Raw genomic sequence first — 19,072 nt, 5'->3', positions numbered from 1 at the left:
GGCACAAGGGCACCATGGGGCTGATGTGGGGATGGGACGTGTGGGGCACATGGACACAGCAGGGCTGGGGCTGTGGGGCACCATGGGGCTGATGTGGGGAGGGACACTGGGGGGCCAGGGCCATTGCATCCCATGGGAGCTGTGGGGACAGGGATGTGTGGGGCGGTATCATGATGCTCATGGGGATGGTGCCATATGGGGCACATGGACATTGGGCTTATGGGGGCATATGGGGCCCGTAGGCACTTGTGGGGACAAGGATGTGCAGGACACTGAGGGGACAGGGCCTTATGGCCCATGGGTGCTGCAAGGCCAGGGATGTGTGGGGCACAGGGGCTCTATGGGGTTAAGGCCATGTGGGGCACAGGGGCTCTGTAGGGTTAAGGCCATGTGGGGCACAGGGGCTCTATAGGGTTAGGGCCATGTGGGGCACAGGGGCTCTGTAGGGTTAAGGCCATGTGGGGCACAGGGGCTCTATAGGGTTAAAGCCATGTGGGGCACAGGGGCTCTATAGGGTTAAGGCCATGTGGGGCACAGGGGCTCTATAGGGTTAAAGCCATGTGGGGCACAGGGGCTCTGTGGGGTTATGGCCATGTGGGGCACAAGGATACTGGAGGGGGGGGGTTAAGGCTCAGTGAGACACGTGAACACCAGAGGTCACGTGGTTGTCGTGGTCTCTTTAAGTCACAAACACGAGTGGTACATTGGTGTGTCCGATCCCCGTGGGGTGTCACGTGTGAGGTCACGTGTGAAGTCACGTGTGTGCTCTCGTGCACGCGCTCAGAGGTGCTTGTATACGGCGGGCGCGCGCAGGGTGGTGATCTCGATGCGCACGGGGCAGGAGTGGAGCGCGCTCAGCAGCAGCTCCGAGTACCCCTGCAGGAACAGCAGCCGCGCGGGCGGCAGCGCGCGCGACACCTGCGCGCTCACGAGCAGCGCGCGCCCGCGGCGCCGGAGCACGGGCGGGGCCAGCAGCGCCCCCGGGAACGTCCCGCGCAGGAAGCGACGCACGAACGCGTCCTCCAGAACGCGCTGCGCGGCCCCGAGCTCCGAGCTCAGGTTCCCTGCGGGGCAGCCGCGTGAGCGCGCACGGGACGGACACACACACCCCATAGTGACCCACAGCACCCTCTGGACCCACACATCCCTATGGACACAGACCCTCCTGCCCCACACATCCCTATGGTGACCCACAGCACCCGCCTGCCCCACACATCCCTATGGACACAGCACCCGCCTGCCCCACACATCCCCATGGACACAGCACCCCCTGCCCCACACATCCCCATGGACACAGCACCTCCTGCCCCACACATCCCCATGGACACAGCACCGACTGCCCCACACATCCCCATGGTGCCCCACGGCCACAGCACCCTCGTGCCCCACATCTCCCATCCCCACCATTCCCATGCACCCCGCACATCTCCAGGACACCAAGGAGCCCCACACATCCCCATCCCCACAATGCCCATGGCCCCACATTACTGCTTGCCCCACATGTCCCCACCATCCCCCTGAGCCCCCAAAGTACCCACATGCCCCACACGTCCCATTCCCCACCATGCTCATGTGCCCCACACATCCCCATGGTCCCCCACAGTCCATCTCCACAGCACCCTCGTGCCCCACAGCCCGAGTGTCCCATCCCCACGTGCCCCACAGCTCCCCACACCCACCGGTGTGCAGCGAGAGCCACCCCTTGCGGTGCCCGATGTAGTGGGGCCCATGGGCCTGCTCGTACGTCACCGGCTTGTCCCCCTTCCCCACGCGCACCCGCGCGGCACGAGCCTGGGGGGCAGAGCCATGGGGTGACCCATAGAGAGCTTGGGGGGAAGCCCCACAGAGAGCTTGGGGTGACACATAGAGAGCTTGGGGTGACACATAGAGAGCTTGGGGTGACCCACAGAGAGCTTGGGGGGACCCACAGAGAGCTTGGGGGGTGACCCACAGAGAGCTATGGGGCAGGGGGGAGCTGCTTTACCTTGAGGCAGGGGGGGCTGCTGTGCAGCTGCCGGGTGCCATTGGGGACAGCGCAGATGTGGGGCAGTGCCTGTGGGGTGACAATGGGTGAGGGGTCCCCTCTGCCACCCCACAGAGACCCCGAGGCCTCCGCATCCCTGTGCCCCCCATGTCCAGTGTCTGCAGTGACCCTATCCCAGTGCCCCATATCCCTGTACCCCCATCCCAGTGCCCTCCATATCCAGTGTCCCCATCGCTGTGTCCCCAGTGCCCCCATGTCCCGTGCCCCCCACAGCGGGTGCCCCACATCCCCCTGACCCCCCCACAGCCCCACCGCCGTGTGCCCCCCATGACCCTGCACCCGGACCCCTCAGGCCTGGAGCGGCTGTTCCCCCACACCCGCTGCCCCCTCCCGTTATTCCCGATATTTCCGGTGCTCCCGGTGTTTGTTTCCGGTATTCCCACTGTTCCCACTGTTCCCGTCCCGTCCCTACCCTCAAGGCCCGGACGACCGCGGGCGCCGCCATCTTGACCCGGCTCTGTGGTGGCGGCTGCGGCGGCGTCAGCGTCAGCGTCAGCGCCCCCTGGCGGCTGGAGGACTGCGGGGGGACTGGGGGTGATGGGGGTGATGGGGGCGCGGGGGATACTGGGAGGGTACTGGGAGGGTACTGGGAGGGTACTGGGAGTGTATTGGGGGTACTGGGGGTACTGGGAAACGGGTGCGGGGGGTGTCCCCAGTGTCCCCGTGCCCCCATTCACCCCAGTCTGGGTGCGCTGGGGGTGGGGGAGCCCCTCCCGCTGTCACCGGGAGCCAGCGGTGGGGACGGGAGGGGGGACACGGGGATGGGGGAATATAGGGGATAGTATGGGGATATAGGGACATGGGGATAGGGGATATGAGGATATGGGAACATGGGGATAGAGAACATTGGGAATAGGGAACATGGGGATATAGGGTTATGTGGATACTGATCCAGGGGTAAGCAGTGCCCAGGGGTTACAGGACTCCCTGTGCTCACACACAAGCTCTGCCCCAGGTCCCTGCAGTGCTGTCCTGCCTGGCACCCATCACTGCTGCGGGAGGGGCAGGTGCTGCTGGCACCGGACAGAACAGGGCTCGGTCCTGCTGAGCACCGGGGGGGGGGAGGGGCACGGACCGGAGAGCAGCGAGGGGGGGAGGGGCACGGACCGGAGAGCAGCGAGGGGGGGAGGGGCACGGACCGGAGAGCAGCGGGGGGGGGAGGGGCATGGACCGGAGAGCAGCTGGGGGGGGAGGGGCATGAACCGGAGAGCAGCGGGGGGGGGAGGGGCATGGACCGGAGAGCAGCGGGGGGGGGAGGGGCATGAGCCGGAGCCTGAGGACGGGTCCGGAGGTGAAGAAGAGGAAGAGTCATTGACTTCATCCTGAGCCCCCTGCCCATGAGCAGACGGGCACTGCGCATGCGCAAAGGACCCTCCGGCTCATTAGAATATGAAGCGGGGAGAGATAATAAATATGTATGAGCGGGTTGAGCAACCTCATGAATATGTATGAATGAAGAGAAGGAATGTAAGGGGAACAGCCCTGAGGGGTGCATGGAGGAGCCATCCCATACACCTCAATGATCCCCATGCACCCCAGTGATCCCCATACACCCCAGTGATCCCATACCCCTCAGTGATCCCCATACACCTCAGTGATCCCCATGCCCTCAGTGATCCCCATACACCCCAGTGATCCCCATGCCCCTCAGTGATCCCCATGCAGCTCAGTGATCCCCATACACCCCAGTGATCCCCATGCCCCTCAGTGATCCCCATGCCCTCAGTGATCCCCATACACCTCAGTGATCCCCATACACCCCAGTGATCCCCATACCCCTCAGTGATCCCCATACACCTCAGTGATCCCCATGCCCTCAGTGATCCCCATACACCTCAGTGATCCCCATACACCCCAGTGATCCCCATACCCCTCAGTGATCCCCATACACCTCAGTGACCCCATACACCCCAGTGATCCCCATACCCCTCAGTGATCCCCATACACCCCAGTGATCCCCATGCACCCCAGTGATCCCCATACACCTCAGTGATCCCCATACACCCCAGTGATCCCCATACACCCCAGTGATCCCCATGCCCTCAGTGATCCCCATACACCCCAGTGATCCCCATACACCCCAGTGATCCCCATACACCTCAGTGATCCCCATACACCCCAGTGATCCCCATACACCCCAGTGATCCCCATGCAGCTCAGTGCTGGATAAAGCAAACCTGCTTTACAGCTTGAACCCGTTGTGGGGTCTGTCCAAGCATCAATATGGGGATACAGGGGAAAATGGGGATAGGGGAACACGGCATATAGGGATATGGGGATATTGGGACATGGGGATATTGGGGTATGGGACATGGGGGTTCTCGGTGCGTCCATGTCCCTGTTTTATCCCAGTGCTTCTGCTCATGAGGGTGCCCCCGGCCCCAGCCTGGCCCCAGCCCCATGGCAGGGACATGGGGGGCAGAGCACTGAGGGGGACAGGGGGAGCAGTGGGGCTGGGGGCAACGGCTGCAGTGGGGTCAACGGGGCACTGGGGGCACTGGAGGGCACTGGGGAGCAATGGGGGGCAATGGGGGCAGTGGGGGTAATGGGGACAATGTGGAGCAATGGGGGCAATGGGGGGCACTGGGGAGCAATGGGGGCAATAGGGGGCAATGGAGGCAATGGTGACAATGGGGAGCAATGGGGGTCAATGGGGTCCATGGGGGTCACTGGGGTCAATGGGGGGCAATGGGCTCTGAGTGGTTCCCCTCCCCCCACACCCTCTGCACACAGCCCCCCCCGCCCGGCCCCGCCGCTCCCCTGCACGAGAGCCCTCGAGTGGGGGCGGGGCCCTGCCGGGAACAGGAGGGGAGGGGGAGGGGAGGGGGCACCCATGGGGGCTGGGGGGGAGGGGGCACTGGGACCTGTGGGGACAAGGAGCGGGATGGGGTGGGGGCCATGGGGTCACGGTGCCCGCAGGTGCCCCAGCACCAGTGGCCCTCAGGGCACCCAATGTGCCCCCATGTACCCCCTGTCCCCATGTCCTATATCCCTATATCCCCATGTCCCCATACATATCACCCTATCCCAATATCCCCCATCCCTCTATCCCATATCACCATGTCCTATATCCCCATACCCCCATATCCTCCTAACCCCATGTCCTATATTCCTATATCCCCATGTCCCCATACCTCCGTATCTCCCTATCCCGATATCCCCCTATTCCACTATCTTCTTGTCCCATAACTCCATGTTTCCATATCCCCATACCCCATATCCCCCTACCCAATATCCCCCTATCCCACTATCCCCATGTTCTATATCCCTATATCCCCATGTCCCCATACCTCCATATCCCCCTATCCCAATATCCTCCTATCCCCATATCCACGTTCTATATCCCTATATCACCCTATCCCCCATACCCCCCATATCCTCATGTCCCATATACCCTCATCCCTCTATCCCCCATCCCCTATCCCCTTACCCCCATATCCCCATGTCCCCATATCCCTATATCCCTGTATCCCCCATACCCCCCATACCGCCCATATCCCCATATCCCATATCCTCTTATCTCTCTATCCCCTTATCCCTCTATTCCCATGTCCCATATCCCTGTACCCCCCATCCCCCCCCATCTCCCCACGCCCCTCCCCCCCCCGCCGCTCCCCCCCCCCCCAGGGCTATAAATGAGCTCATGCTCCCGGTGCTGGCACAGCCATGGCCCCAACCCGGGCGCTGCTGGTGCTGCTCTGCGCAGCCGCAGGTACCGGGGGGGGCTCAAGGGGGGGGTCCTTGGGTACCGGGGGTCAGACTGTGGGTCCCTTCTGGGGTCTGGGGCTGGGGAGTGTTGGGGGTATTGGGGGTGTTGGGGGTATTGGGGGTGTTGGGGGTATTGGGGTGTTGGGGGTATTGGGGGTGTTGGGGGTATTGGGGGTATTGGGGTGTTGGGGGTATTGGGGGTATTGGGGTGTATTGGGGGTGTTGGGGGTGTTGGGGGTTTTGGGGGTGTTGGGGGTGTTGGGGGGTTTTGGGGGTGTTTGGGGGGTATGGGGTGTTGGGGTGTATTGGGGGTGTTGGGGGTGTTGGGGTGTATTGGGGGTGTTGGGGGTGTTGGGGGTGTTGGGGGTGTTGGGGGGTGTTGGGGGTGTTGGGGGTATTGGGGATGTTGGGGTGTTGGGTGTTGGGGGTGTTTGGGGGTGCTGGGGGTCCCGGTGTGGGTCTGACGGTGGCCGCAGGGTTTGGGGTGCCAGGGGGGGTCTATGGGGTGTCCCCCCCCACCCGGTGCCAGAGCGGGGACACGGAGCTGAGCTGCCACGACTGGGCCCCCCCCAGCACGGTGAGAACCAAGAGCACCCACAGCACCCAAATAACACCCACAGCACCCAAACAGCACCCAAATAACACCACCAGCACCTAACACAGCACCTGTGTCCCCATGGACCCCCAGGTCCCCATGAACCCATCATCCTCATGTCTCCATGATCCCCCTGTGTCCCCACAGCCCCTGCCCATGTCCCCACACACCACTCTGTCCCCCTATCCCCATGTCCCATGTCCCCAGTCTATGACCCCATATCCCCATATCCCAACCCCATGTCCCAATACCCACACACCCCCATACCCCCCATCCCCATCCCATGTCCCTGTCCCACGTCCCCATCCCGCTGTCCCCACAGGACATGTGTGCCAGCTGCCAGCAGGTCATCACCCTCCTCATCCGCATGGCCAACGAGTCGGCCACCAAGGTGCCCATGGGGACATGGGGTGGCCATAAGGGTGCCACGGTGCCCATGGTGATGCCATGGTGGTGCCCATGGTGATGCCCATGGTGATGCCCATGGTGATGCCATGGTGGTGCCATGGTGGTGCCATGGTGGTGCCCATGGTGATGCCATGGTGGTGCCATGGTGGTGCCCATGGTGATGCCATGGTGGTGCCATGGTGGTGCCATGGTGGTGCCATGGTGGTGCCCATGGTGGTGCCCATGGTGGTGCCATGGTGGTGCCATGGTGGTGCCATGGTGGTGCCATGGTGGTGCCCATGGCTGTGCCCATGGTGGTGCCCATGGTGGTGCCCATGGTGATGCCATTGGTGGTGCCATGGTGATGCCATGGCAGTGATGCCGGTGCCATGGCACAGGCCGCAGTGGAGGGGTTCCTGTGGCACGAGTGTGCAGCTCTACCAGTCCCTGCCATGGTGCCGCCGTGCCAGGAGCTGGTGCACCAGTACTGGAGCCTGCTCCTCACTGACATCGAGGGGCACCTCGTGAGTGCCACCCATGGGTGCTGCGGGGCAATGGGGGCAATGGGGGCTCCTCGGGGTGGGGGGGCTCACTCTGCCCCCCTCTTTGCCCCCCAGAAGCCCTCGGCCGTGTGCACCCACCTGGAGCTGTGCCCGGGGCAGGGGGGGGGGGAACCGGCCCTGCCCCTGCTGGAGGCACTGCAGAACAGCCCCCAGGTACCGGGGAACGGGGGGGGGCAGAGGGGTGCAGATGGGTGCTGTGGGTTCAGACGGGTGCTGTGGGTGCAGATGGGTTCAGATGGGTGCTGATGGGTGCTGTGGGTGCAGATGGGTGCTGGGGGTGCTGTGGGTGCAGATGGGTGCTGATGGGTGCAGATGGGTGTAGATGGGTGCTGTAGGTGCTGATGGGTGCTGTGGGTGCTGATGGGTGCTGTGGGTGCTGATGGGTACAGATGGGTGCTGATGGGTGCAGATGGGTGTAGATGGGTGCTGTAGGTGCAGATGGGTGCAGATGGGTGCTGATGGGTGCAGATGGGTGTAGATGGGTGCTGTAGGTGCTGATGGGTGCTGTGGGTGCTGATGGGTACAGATGGGTGCTGATGGGTGCAGATGGGTGTAGATGGGGGATGCAGCCAGTGCGGGTACCGGTGGGTACCGGTGGGTAGGTACTGGGGGGTACTGGTTGGTACCGTTGGGTGCGAGTGGATGGGTACCAGTGGGTACTGGTGGGTAACGGTTGGTACCGGTGGGTGGGTACTGGTGGGTACCGATGGGTATCGGTGGGTACCAGTAGGTACCGATGTGTACCGGTTGGTACCGGTTGGTACGGGTGTGTGGGTACCGGTTGGTACCGGTTGGTACGGGTGTGTGCGCGCTCCCTGCAGGGGGCGCTGCCGGTGCCGGTCCCGCGCTGTTGGCTGTGCCGCTCGCTGGTGTCGCGCCTGGAGGCGGCGGTTCCGCGGGAGCGCGTGGCCGAGGCCCTGGGCTCCCTGTGCCGCGCGCTCCCGCTGGCGGCGGCCGGCGCGTGCCAGTGCCTGGCCCAGCGCTACGCGGCCCTGGCGCTGGAGCGCGTGCTCGCGCGCCTCGGGCCCGCGCTGCTCTGCCGCGCGCTGCTCGGCTGCCGCCAGGGGCTGCGCGCCCCCGACGAGGGAGGAGAGCGCGGGGTGAGCGCGGGGGGGGGGCACAGAGCACGGGCACGCGCGCGCGGGGGGTGGGGCACAGATGGGATGAGCGCGGGAGCGCGCGGGGGAAGGGGCACAGACCATGGGGTGAGCTCGGGCACGCGCGGGGGGGAGGGGCACAGACCATGAGCACGCGCGCGGGGGGGCGGGGCACAGAGCATGGGGACACCCCGGGGGTGCCCCCCCCCAGAGGACATCAGAGCCCTGGGGGGGGGGGGGGGGGGCGCACCCATGGGCACAGCCATGACTCCCGTGTCCCCCCCCCAGGACCCCCTCCCCGGCCCCCCCCCTCCCGGAGCTGTCCCCCAAGCTGGGTCCCTGTGTCCTGGGCCCCAGGTACTGGTGCTCCAGCCCCACAGCCGCTCAGCGCTGCCAGGTGAGGGGTGAAAGGGGATGGGGGGGGGTCAACAGGGGTGTGCTCTGTGCCCCCCCTCACCCCCTGCTCCCCCCCAGGCCCTGCAGCACTGCCAGGAGCACGTCTGGCTCTAGGGGACACCCGGAGCCCCCCCAGCAACACAATAAAGCTTCTGCATTGCCTCAGTGTCCCCCATGTGTGGGTGGTTGGGGGGACAAAGGGGGGGCAATGACCCCCCCCCAGCAACCCCAATGAAGAGAGAGGGGAAACTGGTTACAAAAATACAATGGGTGGCATTTAATGGGAGGGGTCCCCAAGGAGGGGGGGTCTGGGTGCCCATGGGGGTCTCAGGCTCCCTGTTGCTTGGTCTCATCGTCCTCGCGCCGCTTCCAGATCTGCAGCAGAGCAGAAGGGGATGAGGGGGGGATGAGGGGGATGAGGGGGGATTAAGGATGAGGGGGGGACACGGAGCCGGTCAGGGGGTGACCCCTCCCTGCAGGACCCCCAATGGACCCACCTGGATATAGGCCTCCGAGAGTGTGATCATCTGGGGCAGGATGTCAGTGACCTGTAGGTCCTGCAGCTCATACCACTTCCCAGTGCCCTGTGGGGTGGGGGGGACACACGGGGTGTCAGTGGGTGCTATGGGGGGTGTCAGTGGGTGTCAGTGGGTGCTATGGGGGTGTCAGTGGGTGCTATGGGGGGTGTCAGTGTGTGCTTTGGGGTGTCAGTGGGTGCTATGGGGTGTCAGTGGGTGCTATGGGGGGTGTCAGTGGGTGCTATGGGGTGTCAGTGGGTGCTATGGGGGGTGTCAGTGGGTGCTATGGGGTGTCAGTGGGTGCTATGGGGGGTGTCAGTGGGTGCTATGGGGTGTCAGTGGGTGCTATGGGGGGTGTCAGTGGGTGCTATGGGGTGTCAGTGGGTGCTATGGGGTGTCAGTGGGTGCTATGGGGGTGTCAGTGGGTGTCAGTGGGTGCTATGGGGTGTCAGTGGGTGCTGTGGGGGTGTCAGTGGGTGTCAGTGGGTGCTATGGGGGGTGTCAGTGCTATGGGGGTGTCAGTGGGTGCTATGGGGGTGTCAGTGTGTGCTATGGGGGTGTCAGTGGGTGCTATGGGGTGTCAGTGGGTGCTATGGGGGTGTCAGTGGGTGCTATGGGGTGTCAGTGGGTGCTATGGGGGTGTCAGTGGGTGCTATGGGGTGTCAGTGGGTGCTATGGGGTGTCAGTGGGTGCTATGGGGTGTCAGTGGGTGCTATGGGGGTGTCAGTGGGTGCTGTGGGGGTGTCAGTGGGTGTCAGTGGGTGCTATGGGGCAGCCCCCCCGCCGCTGGCACTGACGTGGTGCAGGACGTGGATGCGGTAGGAGCCCTCGGTGGGTTTCCCATCGTGCACAATGTTGGCCACCAGGTCATAGGTTGTGTTGGGGTGTGAGGCCTGAACCTCCTCCGACAGGTACTCGCGCAGGTCAACGTTCCTGCCGGGGGTACATCAGTGACACAGCACACACAGAGTACCCAGAGAGTACCCACACAGCACACACACAGAGCACACACACAGCACCCGCAGCATCCATAGCACACACACAGTACATATACAGCACCCATAACACACACAGAGCACCCATAGCACATACACAGCACCCACACAGCACCCATAGCACCCAGAGAGCACCTGCAGCACACAGAGCACCCATAGCACACACATCACCTGAACCCACCTCAATGCACCCAACCCCCCAGATGCTTCCAACCCCCCTCAGACACCCACAAAATGCTTCCACCCCCCCACACCCTCAGTCACTTCCAACCCCCTTTAGACTCTTCCAACCCATTGAGAAGCTCCCAAATCCCTCCCAGATGCCCTCAAACCTCAACCGGATGCCCCCAAAGTGCTCCTGGATGGTTCCAATCTCATCCCAAATGATTTACCCCCCGTTTAGATGCCCCCATCCCCCCCTCAGCCCCCCCCAAACCCCCCTTAGACCCCCCCAAACCCCTTCAGACCCCCCCAAACCCCCTTTGGACCCCCCTCCGCCACCGTCCTCACGTGATGGGGAAGTTGACAATCGTGGGGTTCTTCTCCACGAAGAAGTTGTTCTTGGTGAATCGCTTGATGCAGAAGATGAGGAACGGAGGCAGCCGCGTCAGCTGGAAGCGCTTCAGGAAGTTCTCCTTGTAGGTCTTGTACTCCTTCTCCGTGGCCCCGTTGAACTTGGCCAGGATGCTGAACAGAGGCACCTGGGGGATGATGAGCTGCTCCCGCTCGTCCTTGTAGAGCGGAGCCGACGGCAGGTCCAGCGTCAGGTACAGGAATGGGGACTCCACCATCAGCTCCTGGTACTCGGCCTTGTGCAGCAGAGCGGCCTTCTCCTCGGCTGGCTGGGGGGGGAGAGGGGAGACCAGTGTGGGGTTAGAGCCATTGTGGGGTCAGAGCTGCCTTCTCCTCAGCTGGCTGGGGGTAGACAGGGTCAGCACACACCACGGGGTCAGCACACACCATGGGGTCAGTGCCCACAATGGGGTCAGCACACACCATGGGGTCAGCACACACTATGGGGTCAGCACATACCATGGGGTCAGTACCCACCATGGGATCAGCACCCACCATGGGGTCAGTACCCACCATGGGATCAGCACCCACCATGGGGTCAGTGTTCACCATGGGGTCAGCACCCACCATAGGTCAGCCCCCACCATGGGGTCAGCGCCCATGGGGTCAGCACACACCATGGGGTCAGGGTCCACCATGGGGTCAGCACCCATGGGGTCAGCACCCACCATGGGGTCAGGGCCCATGGGGTCAGCACCCACCATGGGGTTAGCACACACCATGGGGTCAGAGCCCACCATGGGGTCAGCACACACCATGGGGTCAGCACACACTATGGGGTCAGCACACACCATGGGGTCAGCACACACTATGGGGTCAGCACATACCATGGGATCAGCACACACCATGGGGTCAGCACACACCATGGGGTCAGCACACACTATGGGGTCAGCACACACCATGGGGTCAGCACACACCATGGGGTCAGCACACACCATGGGGTCAGTGCCCACCATGGGGTCAGCACACACTATGGGGTCAGGGCCCATGGGGTCAGCCCCCCCCACAGCCCCATGCACTCACCAGGTCCGGGTGAGGCAGTTTCTTGGTGAAGATGCGCATGGAGCCCTGGAAGACGTCGGTGACGATGGCTGCAGGGAGGGGGGATGTGAGGATGTGGGGGGGGCACCGAGGGGTCAATGGGGGTCCCGGGGGTGTCACAGGGACCCCATTGCTCTCCACTCACTTTTCTTCTTCCTCTTGGTGCCTCCCAGAGCCGAGTGCAGAGCGTTCAGGAACCAGGAGAGGAAATCCACAGCGTCCCCTGTGCCACAGGGAGTGTGATGGGATCAGTGTCCCCATCCCAGCATCCCCATCCCAGCATCCCCATCCCAGCGTCCCCATCCCAGCGTCCCCAGCCCAGCGTCCCCAGCCCAGCGTCCCCAACCTTATCCCAATGCTTCCGACCGCATCCCAATGTCCCCATCCAAACCCCAACATCCCCAACCCTATCCCAATTCCTCCAACCGCATCCCAATGTCCCCATCCCCACCCTAACATCCCCAACCCTATCCTGACATCCCTATCCCAGGATCCTCAACCCTATCCCGGCGTCCCCATGCCCATTCTGATGTCCCCATCTCAATGTCCCCATCCCCATTCTGGTGTCCCCATCTCAATGTCCCCATCAACACCCCCATGCCCATCCCGGTGTCCCCATCCCCATCCCGGTGTCCCCAACCCCACTCTGATGTCCCTGTCTCAACATCCTCATTCCCATCCCGCTGTCCCCATCCCAATGTCCCCATCCCAGTGTCCCCATCCCACTGTCCCCACACCCATCCTGCTGCTCCCACCCTGCTTGGTGATCTGGAAGCTCTTCTTGCTGCACAGCACCACTGCCTGCAGCATCTCATGGGGTGACACATGGGCCTTGAAGTTGCGTGGGTTCCAGAGCTTGCGCATGAGCTCCCCGAAGCGCTGCACCAGCAGGAACATGATGTCCCCGGGCGGGCGCTGGATGCTCCGGTAGTTCTCCTCCTCCAGGAAGTAGTTCCGCAGCGGCGGCACGTTGGATAGTGCCTATGGGGGAGCAGGGATGGAGCCGGCAACATCAGACAGGAGCAGGGATGGAGCCACCAGCTCCATAGGGAAACTGGGATGGAGCCACCAGCTCCATAGGGAAGGAGGGATAGAGCCACCAACTCCATGGAGGAATAGGGATGGAGCCACCAACCCCATAGCGAAGATGGGATAGAGACACCAGCTCTATAGGGAAAGTGGGATGAAGCCACCAACCCCATAGAGAAACTGGGAAGGAGCCACCAGCTCCATAGAGGAGTCAGGATGGAGCCACCAGCTCCATAGGGAATGTGGGATGGAGCCACCAACCCCATAGAGAAACTGGTCCGGATCCATCAGCTCCATGTAGGAACTGGTCCGGATCCAGCAGCCCCCAGCAGGCTCTGGGTGTGCCTGAGCCCCCACCTGCAGGACAGCGTTGGCATAGTCATTGGCCTTGATGTTGTTGAGCCCCACGATGCCAGGCAGGTAGGTGGTGCCGTCGTAGGCGCGGGACAGCTTGGCCTGCTTGTCCAGGTGGGAGATGTGCTGCGCGGTGAAGGTCGGCTTGAGCACGTACTGCGGGGGCAGGGGGGGTCAGGAACGGAGGGGATACGGTGCCAGCCCCCCCGTGCCCCCCCCGCGCCTGCACCGTGATGTCCTCCAGCGACGAGTCCAGGATCTCGTAGTTGTCAGGCAGACAATAGAACTTGAGCGTGTGCAGGTTCAGGAACACGTGGTGGCTGAGCTGGACACTGTGGATGTAGGCGTGGGAGCGCAGCCCCCGGCCTGGGGGGGCAATGGTATCAGTATGGAGATGGGGGGGGCACCGGTATCAGTATGGAGATGGGGGGCACCGGTATCAGTATGGAGATGGGGGGGGCACCGATATCAGGGTATGGATGGGGGGGAACCGGTATGAGGGTATGGGGATGGGGGGGACACCGGTATCAGGGTATGGAGATGGGGGGCACCAGTATCAGGGTATGGAGATGGGGGGGGCACCAGTATCAGGGTATGGAGATGGGGGGGGCACTGGTATCAGGGTATGGATGGGGGGGGCACTGGTATCAGTATGGAGATGGGGGGGGCACCGGTATCAGGGTATGGATGGGGGGGCACCGGTATCAGGGTATGGAGATGGGGGGGGGCACCGGTATCAGGGGATGGATGGGGGGGCACCGGTATCAGGGGATGGATGGGGGGGCACCGGTATCAGGTATGGATGGGGGGGGCACCGGTATCAGGGTATGGGGATGGGGGGGCACCGGTATCAGGGTATGGAGATGGGGGGGGCACCGGTATCAGGGTATGGATGGGGGGGGCACCGGTATCAGGGTATGGATGGGGGGGGCACCGGTATCAGGGTATGGGGATGGGGGGGCACCGGTATCAGGGTATGGAGATGGGGGGGGCACCGGTATCAGGGTATGGAGATGGGGGGGCACCGGTATCAGGGTATGGGGATGGGGGGGGCACCGGTATCAGGGTATGGATGGGGGGGGCACTGGTATCAGGGTATGGATGGGGGGGGCACTGGTATCAGGGTATGGATGGGGGGGGCACCGGTATCAGGGGATGGAGATGGGGGGGGCACTGGTATCAGGGTATGGAGATGGGGGGGAGCCGGTATCAGGGTATGGAGATGGGGGGGGCACCGGTATCAGGGTATGGATGGGGGGGCACCGGTATCAGGGTATGGAGATGGGGGGGAGCCGGTATCAGGGTATGGAGATGGGGGGGGCACTGGTATCAGGGTATGGATGGGGGGGGCACCGGTATCAGGGTATGGATGGGGGGGGGGGGGGGGGTGAACCGGTCCCTGCCCCCCCCCCGGTCCCCGCAGTGACCCCTCACCCTGGAAGTACTTCCCGCACACCAGGCAGGCATAGACGTTGATGTGGGACAGGGAGATGGAGCAGAGCTTCTCGAAGTCGAAGTCCAGGACACTCCTGGGGGGGCAGAGATCAGAGGGGGGCACATGGGGGGGGGGCAGATGGGGGAGCACACACACATGGGGGTCACCCCGAGCCCCTCACTTGTTGATGGTGTCCAGGTACGGGCAGTGTCGGCTGCGATGATCCTCGGGCTCGAAGCGGCCGCAGCGAGCTGGGGAAGCACCGGAGTTAACGGGGGAGACGGAACCGGAACCGTGCCCGTGCCTACCCCCGCGGCCCCGGGACACCACCCCCGGACCCCCCCCCCCCCCGGCCCCTCTCCGCACCCGGGGGCTCCTGCTCCGGCTCCGAGTCCCCCTCGGGCTCCCGCTCCCGTTTGCCCCCGGGCCCCGGTTCCCGCTGGGACCGGACGGGGTCCGCGGGGGGCTCCGGTTCCGGCTCCGCCGCCTCCCTCCGGCCGCGCTCCCGCTCCCGCTCCGCCTCCCTCCGGCTGTGGCCTCGCTCCGGGTCCCGGCGGCTGCGGGAGGAACCGGAACCGGAGCCAGAACCGGAGCCAGAACCGGAACCGGAGCCGGAACCGGAGCTCGGGCCTCGCCGCTCCCGTTTCCCTCGGCTCGACATGGCGGCGGCGGCACCACCTCTACCGCGCATGCGCTCCCTCCACGGCACCGCGCATGCGCCGCTGTGTTAAAGGGCCCTCGCCCCCTTACCGGACGGGCTCTTAAAGGGGCCGCGGCCGGTGCCGGTGCCCATGGAGGCCGCAGGCTGCCGGTACCGGCTGGACCTGAGCCACGGCTTCGTACGGCACATCCGGCGCAACCAGCTGGCCAGGTACGGGCCTCAGCGGCACCGGGGACACCCCCCCCGGGTACCGGTGCCCCCCCCCCGGTACCGGTGACCCCCACCCCGTTCCGGTATCGCGATATCCTCGGCTCACGCAGGGACGCGTACGAGCGCGCGCTGCGGCAGGCGCGGGGCCGCGCACGGCTCCCGGTGACACCGACCAGGCCGCGGCGGCCTGACCAGGCCGTGTACAGACCGAGGAGGGGAGGTGAGAGACGGGGGGGGGGCACCCATGGGGGGGCACCAATGGAGGATGGGGGCACCAATGGGGGGATGGGGATGGCAGGGCATCAATGGGGGCAATGGGGGTTGGGGGGCACCAATGGGGGGGCACCCATGGGGCACCCATGGGAGGCAATGCTGATGGGGGGGCACCAATGAGAGATGGGGATGGGAGCACCCGTGGGGGGCAGCGGGGGCACTCATGGGGGGATGGGGGCACCCATAGAGGTAATGAGGATGGGGGCACCCATGGGGTATAGGGCACCCATGGGGGATGGGGATGGGGCACCCATAGGGGATGGGGTGGGGGCACCCGTGTGTCCGATGCCCCCCCGTGTGGGTGCTGATGCTGTGGGTGCCTCAGGGGGTCCCGGGGGTGACCCCGGCCCAGGGCCCCCCCCCCGACCCCCGCGGGCCGCGGCTCTTCTGCCTCGAGTATGAGGGGGACGACGGCAGCGTCACCAGCGTCATCGTGCACCAGGTGTGGGGGGGTCACAGCACCCATGGGTGCGGGGGGGGGGGGGTCAGAGCACCCATGGGTGCGGGGGGGGGTCAGAGCACCCACGGGTGCTGGGGGGGCTGTGGGGTACGGGAGGATCTGGGGGTACGGGCACTGAGTGGGGCACAATGGGTGCAGGGTGGGTGCTGTGTCCTCCAGGGTGGGTGCTGTGAAACAGGGGTGCCATGGGTTGCATCAGTGCTGTGGGTCACCGTGGGTGCTATGGGGTTCAGTGGGTGCTGTCAGTCACAGAGGGTTCTGTGGGGTGGTGTGGGCCACAGTGGGTGCTATGGGGTTCAGTGGATGCTGTGGGCTGCATTGAGTGATATAGGACTTAGTGGGTGGTGTATGGCACTGTGGGTGCTATGGGTCCCATTGGATGCTTTGGGTCTCATTGGATGCTATGGAGCACTGTGGGTTGCTGTGGGTCCCATTGGGTGCTATGTATCCCATTGGATGCTATGGGTCTCACTGGGTGCTATGGGTCTCACTGGGTGCTATGGGTCCCACTGGATGCTATGGGTCTCATTGGGTGCTATGGGTCTCACTGGGTGCTATGTGTCCCATTGGGTGCTATGGGTCTCACTGGGTGCTATGTGTCCCATTGGATGCTATGGGTCTCACTGGGTGCTCTGGGTCTCTCTGTCCCAGGGGGACAGCGCCGAGGACGTCACCCAGCAGGTCTGTGCCCGGAGCCCCCTGGAGCCCTCCCTGCGCCGAGCCCTGTGCCAGCGGGTGCAGGACGAGCTCCGGCAGCGCCAGAACCGGCGGAGCCCTGACCCCATGGGCACAATAAAGGTTCGGTGAGCGCCGGGTGCTGTGGGGCTCAGCTGCTGTCACTGTGGGGTCACCCCAGTGGTTACTGTGGGGTCACCCCAATGGTTATTGTGGGGTCACCCCAGTGGTTACTGTGGGGTCACCCCAATGGTTACTGTGGGGTCACCCCAGTGGTTACTGTGGGGTTACCCCAGTGGTTATTGTGTGATCACCCCAATGGTTGTTGTGTGGTCACCCCAATGGTTGTTGTGGGGTCACCCCAGTGGTTATTGTGGGGTCACCCCCGTGGTTACTGTGGGGTCACCCCAATGGTTACTGTGGGGTCTCCCCGTGCATCCCCTGCTGGGGCTCCCATCGCACAGACCCAAGTTATTGCAGGCCCCACGGGGACAGTTCCCGTGTGCCCTGGTCCCCCCGAGCCGCTCCCTGCGGGTGTCACCGGAGGCTCCGGCCTCGGCCGCTGCGGTCACCGCGGGGGCTCCGCGGGGCCGGTGGGGACCGGAGCCGGAACCGGCTGCAGCCGCAGCCCCAGCGCCAGGGGGAGCCCGAGGCCGAGCCCGGAGGCACCGGGAGCGCTGCGGGCTCTGCGGCGCCACCGCGCGGCTGCTGCGGGAGAGCGGCTCGGTCTGCGGGGGGAGCGGCTGCGGCCGGGGACAGCCGAGCAGCCCCACAGTGCTGGAGCGCACCACAGCCTCTGTGTTCCTATAGTGCCCCCCTGTCCCTATATCCCCACAGTGCCCCCCTGTCCCCAAGTGTCCCTATGGGCTCCCCCTGTCCCACCATGGCACAGTCTCTGTGCTGTGTTGAGGTCCCGCTCTGGCACCCGCTGCCGGTTCTGCGGCATCAGCCCCGGCACCGCCACAGCCCCACCTACGGCAACGGCACCGGCACGTGGGGACCTATGGGACAGGGGAACGTGGGGGCTATGGGGGACTGAGGGGACACTGGGGACTGTGGGGACATTGGGGACTATGGGGACACTGAGTATATGGGAGCCATTGGGGACTGTGTGGACATTGGGAACATGGGGGACTATGGAGATATTGGGGACTATGGAAACATTTGGGATAGGAGAGACATTGGGACTATGGAGACATGGGGGACATGAGGGCTTCGGAGACACAGGGACCACGGGCAAGTGGAACATGGGGACATTTGGGACATGGGGACTATGGGGACCTTGGATCTGTGGCGGATCTGGGACTATGGGGACTATGAGGACAGAGGGGAGATGGGACCATGGGGACATTGGGACTACGGGGACTGCAGGAAAGGGGCACACGGGGGAACAGGGACTATGGGGCCATCTGCAGACATGGGGACATCACCGGGAGCCCAGAGAAGGGCAGATGGGGCAGCAGGTGCCAGGAGGGGGTAAAGAACGTGGGGACACAGGGACCATAGACACAAAGGGATCAAGGGGACACAGAGACTGTGGGGACATCACAGGCACATGGGGATATGCACCAGGGACCATCACGGGGACACGTGACCCACGGGACACGGCGGGGGGGGCACCGGGAGGGGGGGCACGGGGGTTCCCCCCCCCCCCCCCCCGGGAGGCGGAGGCGGCTCCGGTGCCGCAGTGCTCACCATGGTCCGGTGCCAGTGCCGGTGCCCGCTCGGTGCCAGTCCCGGATCACCGGTGCGGGAGGGGCTGGGGCCGCCCCCCGGGACACGGAGCGGGTGAGCACGTGACCCCCCCGTGACACCGGTAACAGTGACACTGCCGAACTGCGCCCTTTGCCCCCCGTGCCACGCACCGGGATGGGCCCAGCCCTCGGCACCGCCCCCCCCGGGTCCTCCCCCCGTGTCCCCGTCCTTGTCCTCCCCATGTCCCACTGTGTGTTCTCCCTTTGCATCCTGACCCGTTCCCACTCTTCAGTGTCCCCCCCATGTCCTCGTCTGTGTCCTCCCCATGGCACCCATGTCCCCAGATGCATCCTCCATGTCCCC

The 19,072-nt window shown here is 64.4% G+C and overlaps 4 protein-coding genes across 5 annotated transcripts; 2 read left to right on the top strand and 2 right to left on the bottom strand.

The window, feature by feature from the left end:
* Positions 1 to 665: 665 nt before the first annotated feature.
* LOC117438460 (28S ribosomal protein S24, mitochondrial-like) lies at positions 666 to 2,536 on the bottom strand. Its single transcript, XM_034073973.1, has 4 exons — positions 2,457 to 2,536; positions 1,985 to 2,053; positions 1,680 to 1,791; positions 666 to 1,064 (listed from the first exon to the last, which is right to left on the bottom strand). The coding sequence occupies exons 1-4, from the start codon at positions 2,487 to 2,489 to the stop codon at positions 781 to 783; spliced, it is 498 nt and encodes a 165-aa protein (XP_033929864.1). The 5' UTR covers positions 2,490 to 2,536; the 3' UTR covers positions 666 to 780.
* Positions 2,537 to 6,274: 3,738 nt separating this feature from the next.
* Positions 6,275 to 8,904, top strand: LOC117438457 (pulmonary surfactant-associated protein B-like). The gene is made up of 7 exons (XM_034073969.1): positions 6,275 to 6,329; positions 6,670 to 6,738; positions 7,133 to 7,258; positions 7,352 to 7,450; positions 8,119 to 8,397; positions 8,714 to 8,791; positions 8,869 to 8,904. The coding sequence occupies exons 2-7, from the start codon at positions 6,673 to 6,675 to the stop codon at positions 8,902 to 8,904; spliced, it is 684 nt and encodes a 227-aa protein (XP_033929860.1). The 5' UTR covers positions 6,275 to 6,329; positions 6,670 to 6,672.
* Positions 8,905 to 9,066: 162 nt separating this feature from the next.
* Positions 9,067 to 15,421, bottom strand: LOC115945513 (U4/U6.U5 tri-snRNP-associated protein 2). Of its 2 annotated transcripts, none has more exons than XM_034073976.1 (12): positions 15,102 to 15,421; positions 14,917 to 14,986; positions 14,735 to 14,829; positions 13,530 to 13,666; positions 13,304 to 13,456; positions 12,673 to 12,898; positions 12,063 to 12,140; positions 11,900 to 11,967; positions 10,814 to 11,145; positions 10,106 to 10,241; positions 9,288 to 9,374; positions 9,067 to 9,165 (listed from the first exon to the last, which is right to left on the bottom strand). In XM_034073976.1, exons 1-12 carry the CDS (start codon positions 15,394 to 15,396, stop codon positions 9,118 to 9,120), a joined length of 1,725 nt encoding a protein of 574 aa, XP_033929867.1. In that variant the 5' UTR covers positions 15,397 to 15,421; the 3' UTR covers positions 9,067 to 9,117. The 2 variants fall into 2 exon arrangements, with proteins under 2 accessions (XP_033929867.1, XP_033929868.1); XM_034073977.1 differs by having other exon boundaries at positions 13,304 to 13,426.
* LOC117438464 (UPF0561 protein C2orf68 homolog) lies at positions 15,361 to 17,151 on the top strand. The gene is made up of 4 exons (XM_034073978.1): positions 15,361 to 15,606; positions 15,717 to 15,826; positions 16,205 to 16,321; positions 16,991 to 17,151. The coding sequence occupies exons 1-3, from the start codon at positions 15,527 to 15,529 to the stop codon at positions 16,279 to 16,281; spliced, it is 267 nt and encodes an 88-aa protein (XP_033929869.1). The 5' UTR covers positions 15,361 to 15,526; the 3' UTR covers positions 16,282 to 16,321; positions 16,991 to 17,151.
* The last annotated feature ends 1,921 nt before the right edge of the window (positions 17,152 to 19,072 follow it).

Source organism: Melopsittacus undulatus, unplaced genomic scaffold (assembly GCF_012275295.1).
Source record: "Melopsittacus undulatus isolate bMelUnd1 unplaced genomic scaffold, bMelUnd1.mat.Z mat_scaffold_348_arrow_ctg1, whole genome shotgun sequence".
In the NCBI taxonomy this organism is placed as follows: domain Eukaryota; kingdom Metazoa; phylum Chordata; class Aves; order Psittaciformes; family Psittaculidae; genus Melopsittacus; species Melopsittacus undulatus.
The sequence above is the reverse complement of the archived record's forward strand: the minus strand, read 5'-3'. Positions and strand labels throughout refer to the sequence as shown.

What these genes read in the sequence shown, in the direction of transcription:
- LOC117438460 (XM_034073973.1), bottom strand. Translation starts at nt 2,489, where the DNA reads ATGGCGGCGCCCGCGGTCGTCCGGGCCTTGAGG. An exon ending in CGGTCGTCCGGGCCTTGAGG is followed by an intron (nt 2,054 to 2,456) that starts GTAGGGACGGGA and finishes GTCACCCCACAG; the next exon opens with GCACTGCCCCACATCTGCGC. An exon ending in GTGGCTCTCGCTGCACACCG is followed by an intron (nt 1,065 to 1,679) that starts GTGGGTGTGGGG and finishes GCTGCCCCGCAG; the next exon opens with GGAACCTGAGCTCGGAGCTC.
- LOC117438457 (XM_034073969.1), top strand. Translation starts at nt 6,673, where the DNA reads ATGTGTGCCAGCTGCCAGCAGGTCATCACCCTCCTCATCCGCATGGCC. An exon ending in CCAACGAGTCGGCCACCAAG is followed by an intron (nt 6,739 to 7,132) that starts GTGCCCATGGGG and finishes GCCATGGCACAG; the next exon opens with GCCGCAGTGGAGGGGTTCCT. An exon ending in CACTGCAGAACAGCCCCCAG is followed by an intron (nt 7,451 to 8,118) that starts GTACCGGGGAAC and finishes CGCTCCCTGCAG; the next exon opens with GGGGCGCTGCCGGTGCCGGT.
- LOC115945513 (XM_034073976.1), bottom strand. Translation starts at nt 15,396, where the DNA reads ATGTCGAGCCGAGGGAAACGGGAGCGGCGAGGCCCGAGCTCCGGTTCC. An exon ending in ATGCCAACGCTGTCCTGCAG is followed by an intron (nt 12,899 to 13,303) that starts GTGGGGGCTCAG and finishes GCTCCCCCATAG; the next exon opens with GCACTATCCAACGTGCCGCC. An exon ending in GCATCCACGTCCTGCACCAC is followed by an intron (nt 9,375 to 10,105) that starts GTCAGTGCCAGC and finishes CCCACCCCACAG; the next exon opens with GGCACTGGGAAGTGGTATGA.
- LOC117438464 (XM_034073978.1), top strand. Translation starts at nt 15,527, where the DNA reads ATGGAGGCCGCAGGCTGCCGGTACCGGCTGGACCTGAGCCACGGCTTC. An exon ending in CGGCGCAACCAGCTGGCCAG is followed by an intron (nt 15,607 to 15,716) that starts GTACGGGCCTCA and finishes CGGCTCACGCAG; the next exon opens with GGACGCGTACGAGCGCGCGC. An exon ending in GTACAGACCGAGGAGGGGAG is followed by an intron (nt 15,827 to 16,204) that starts GTGAGAGACGGG and finishes TGGGTGCCTCAG; the next exon opens with GGGGTCCCGGGGGTGACCCC.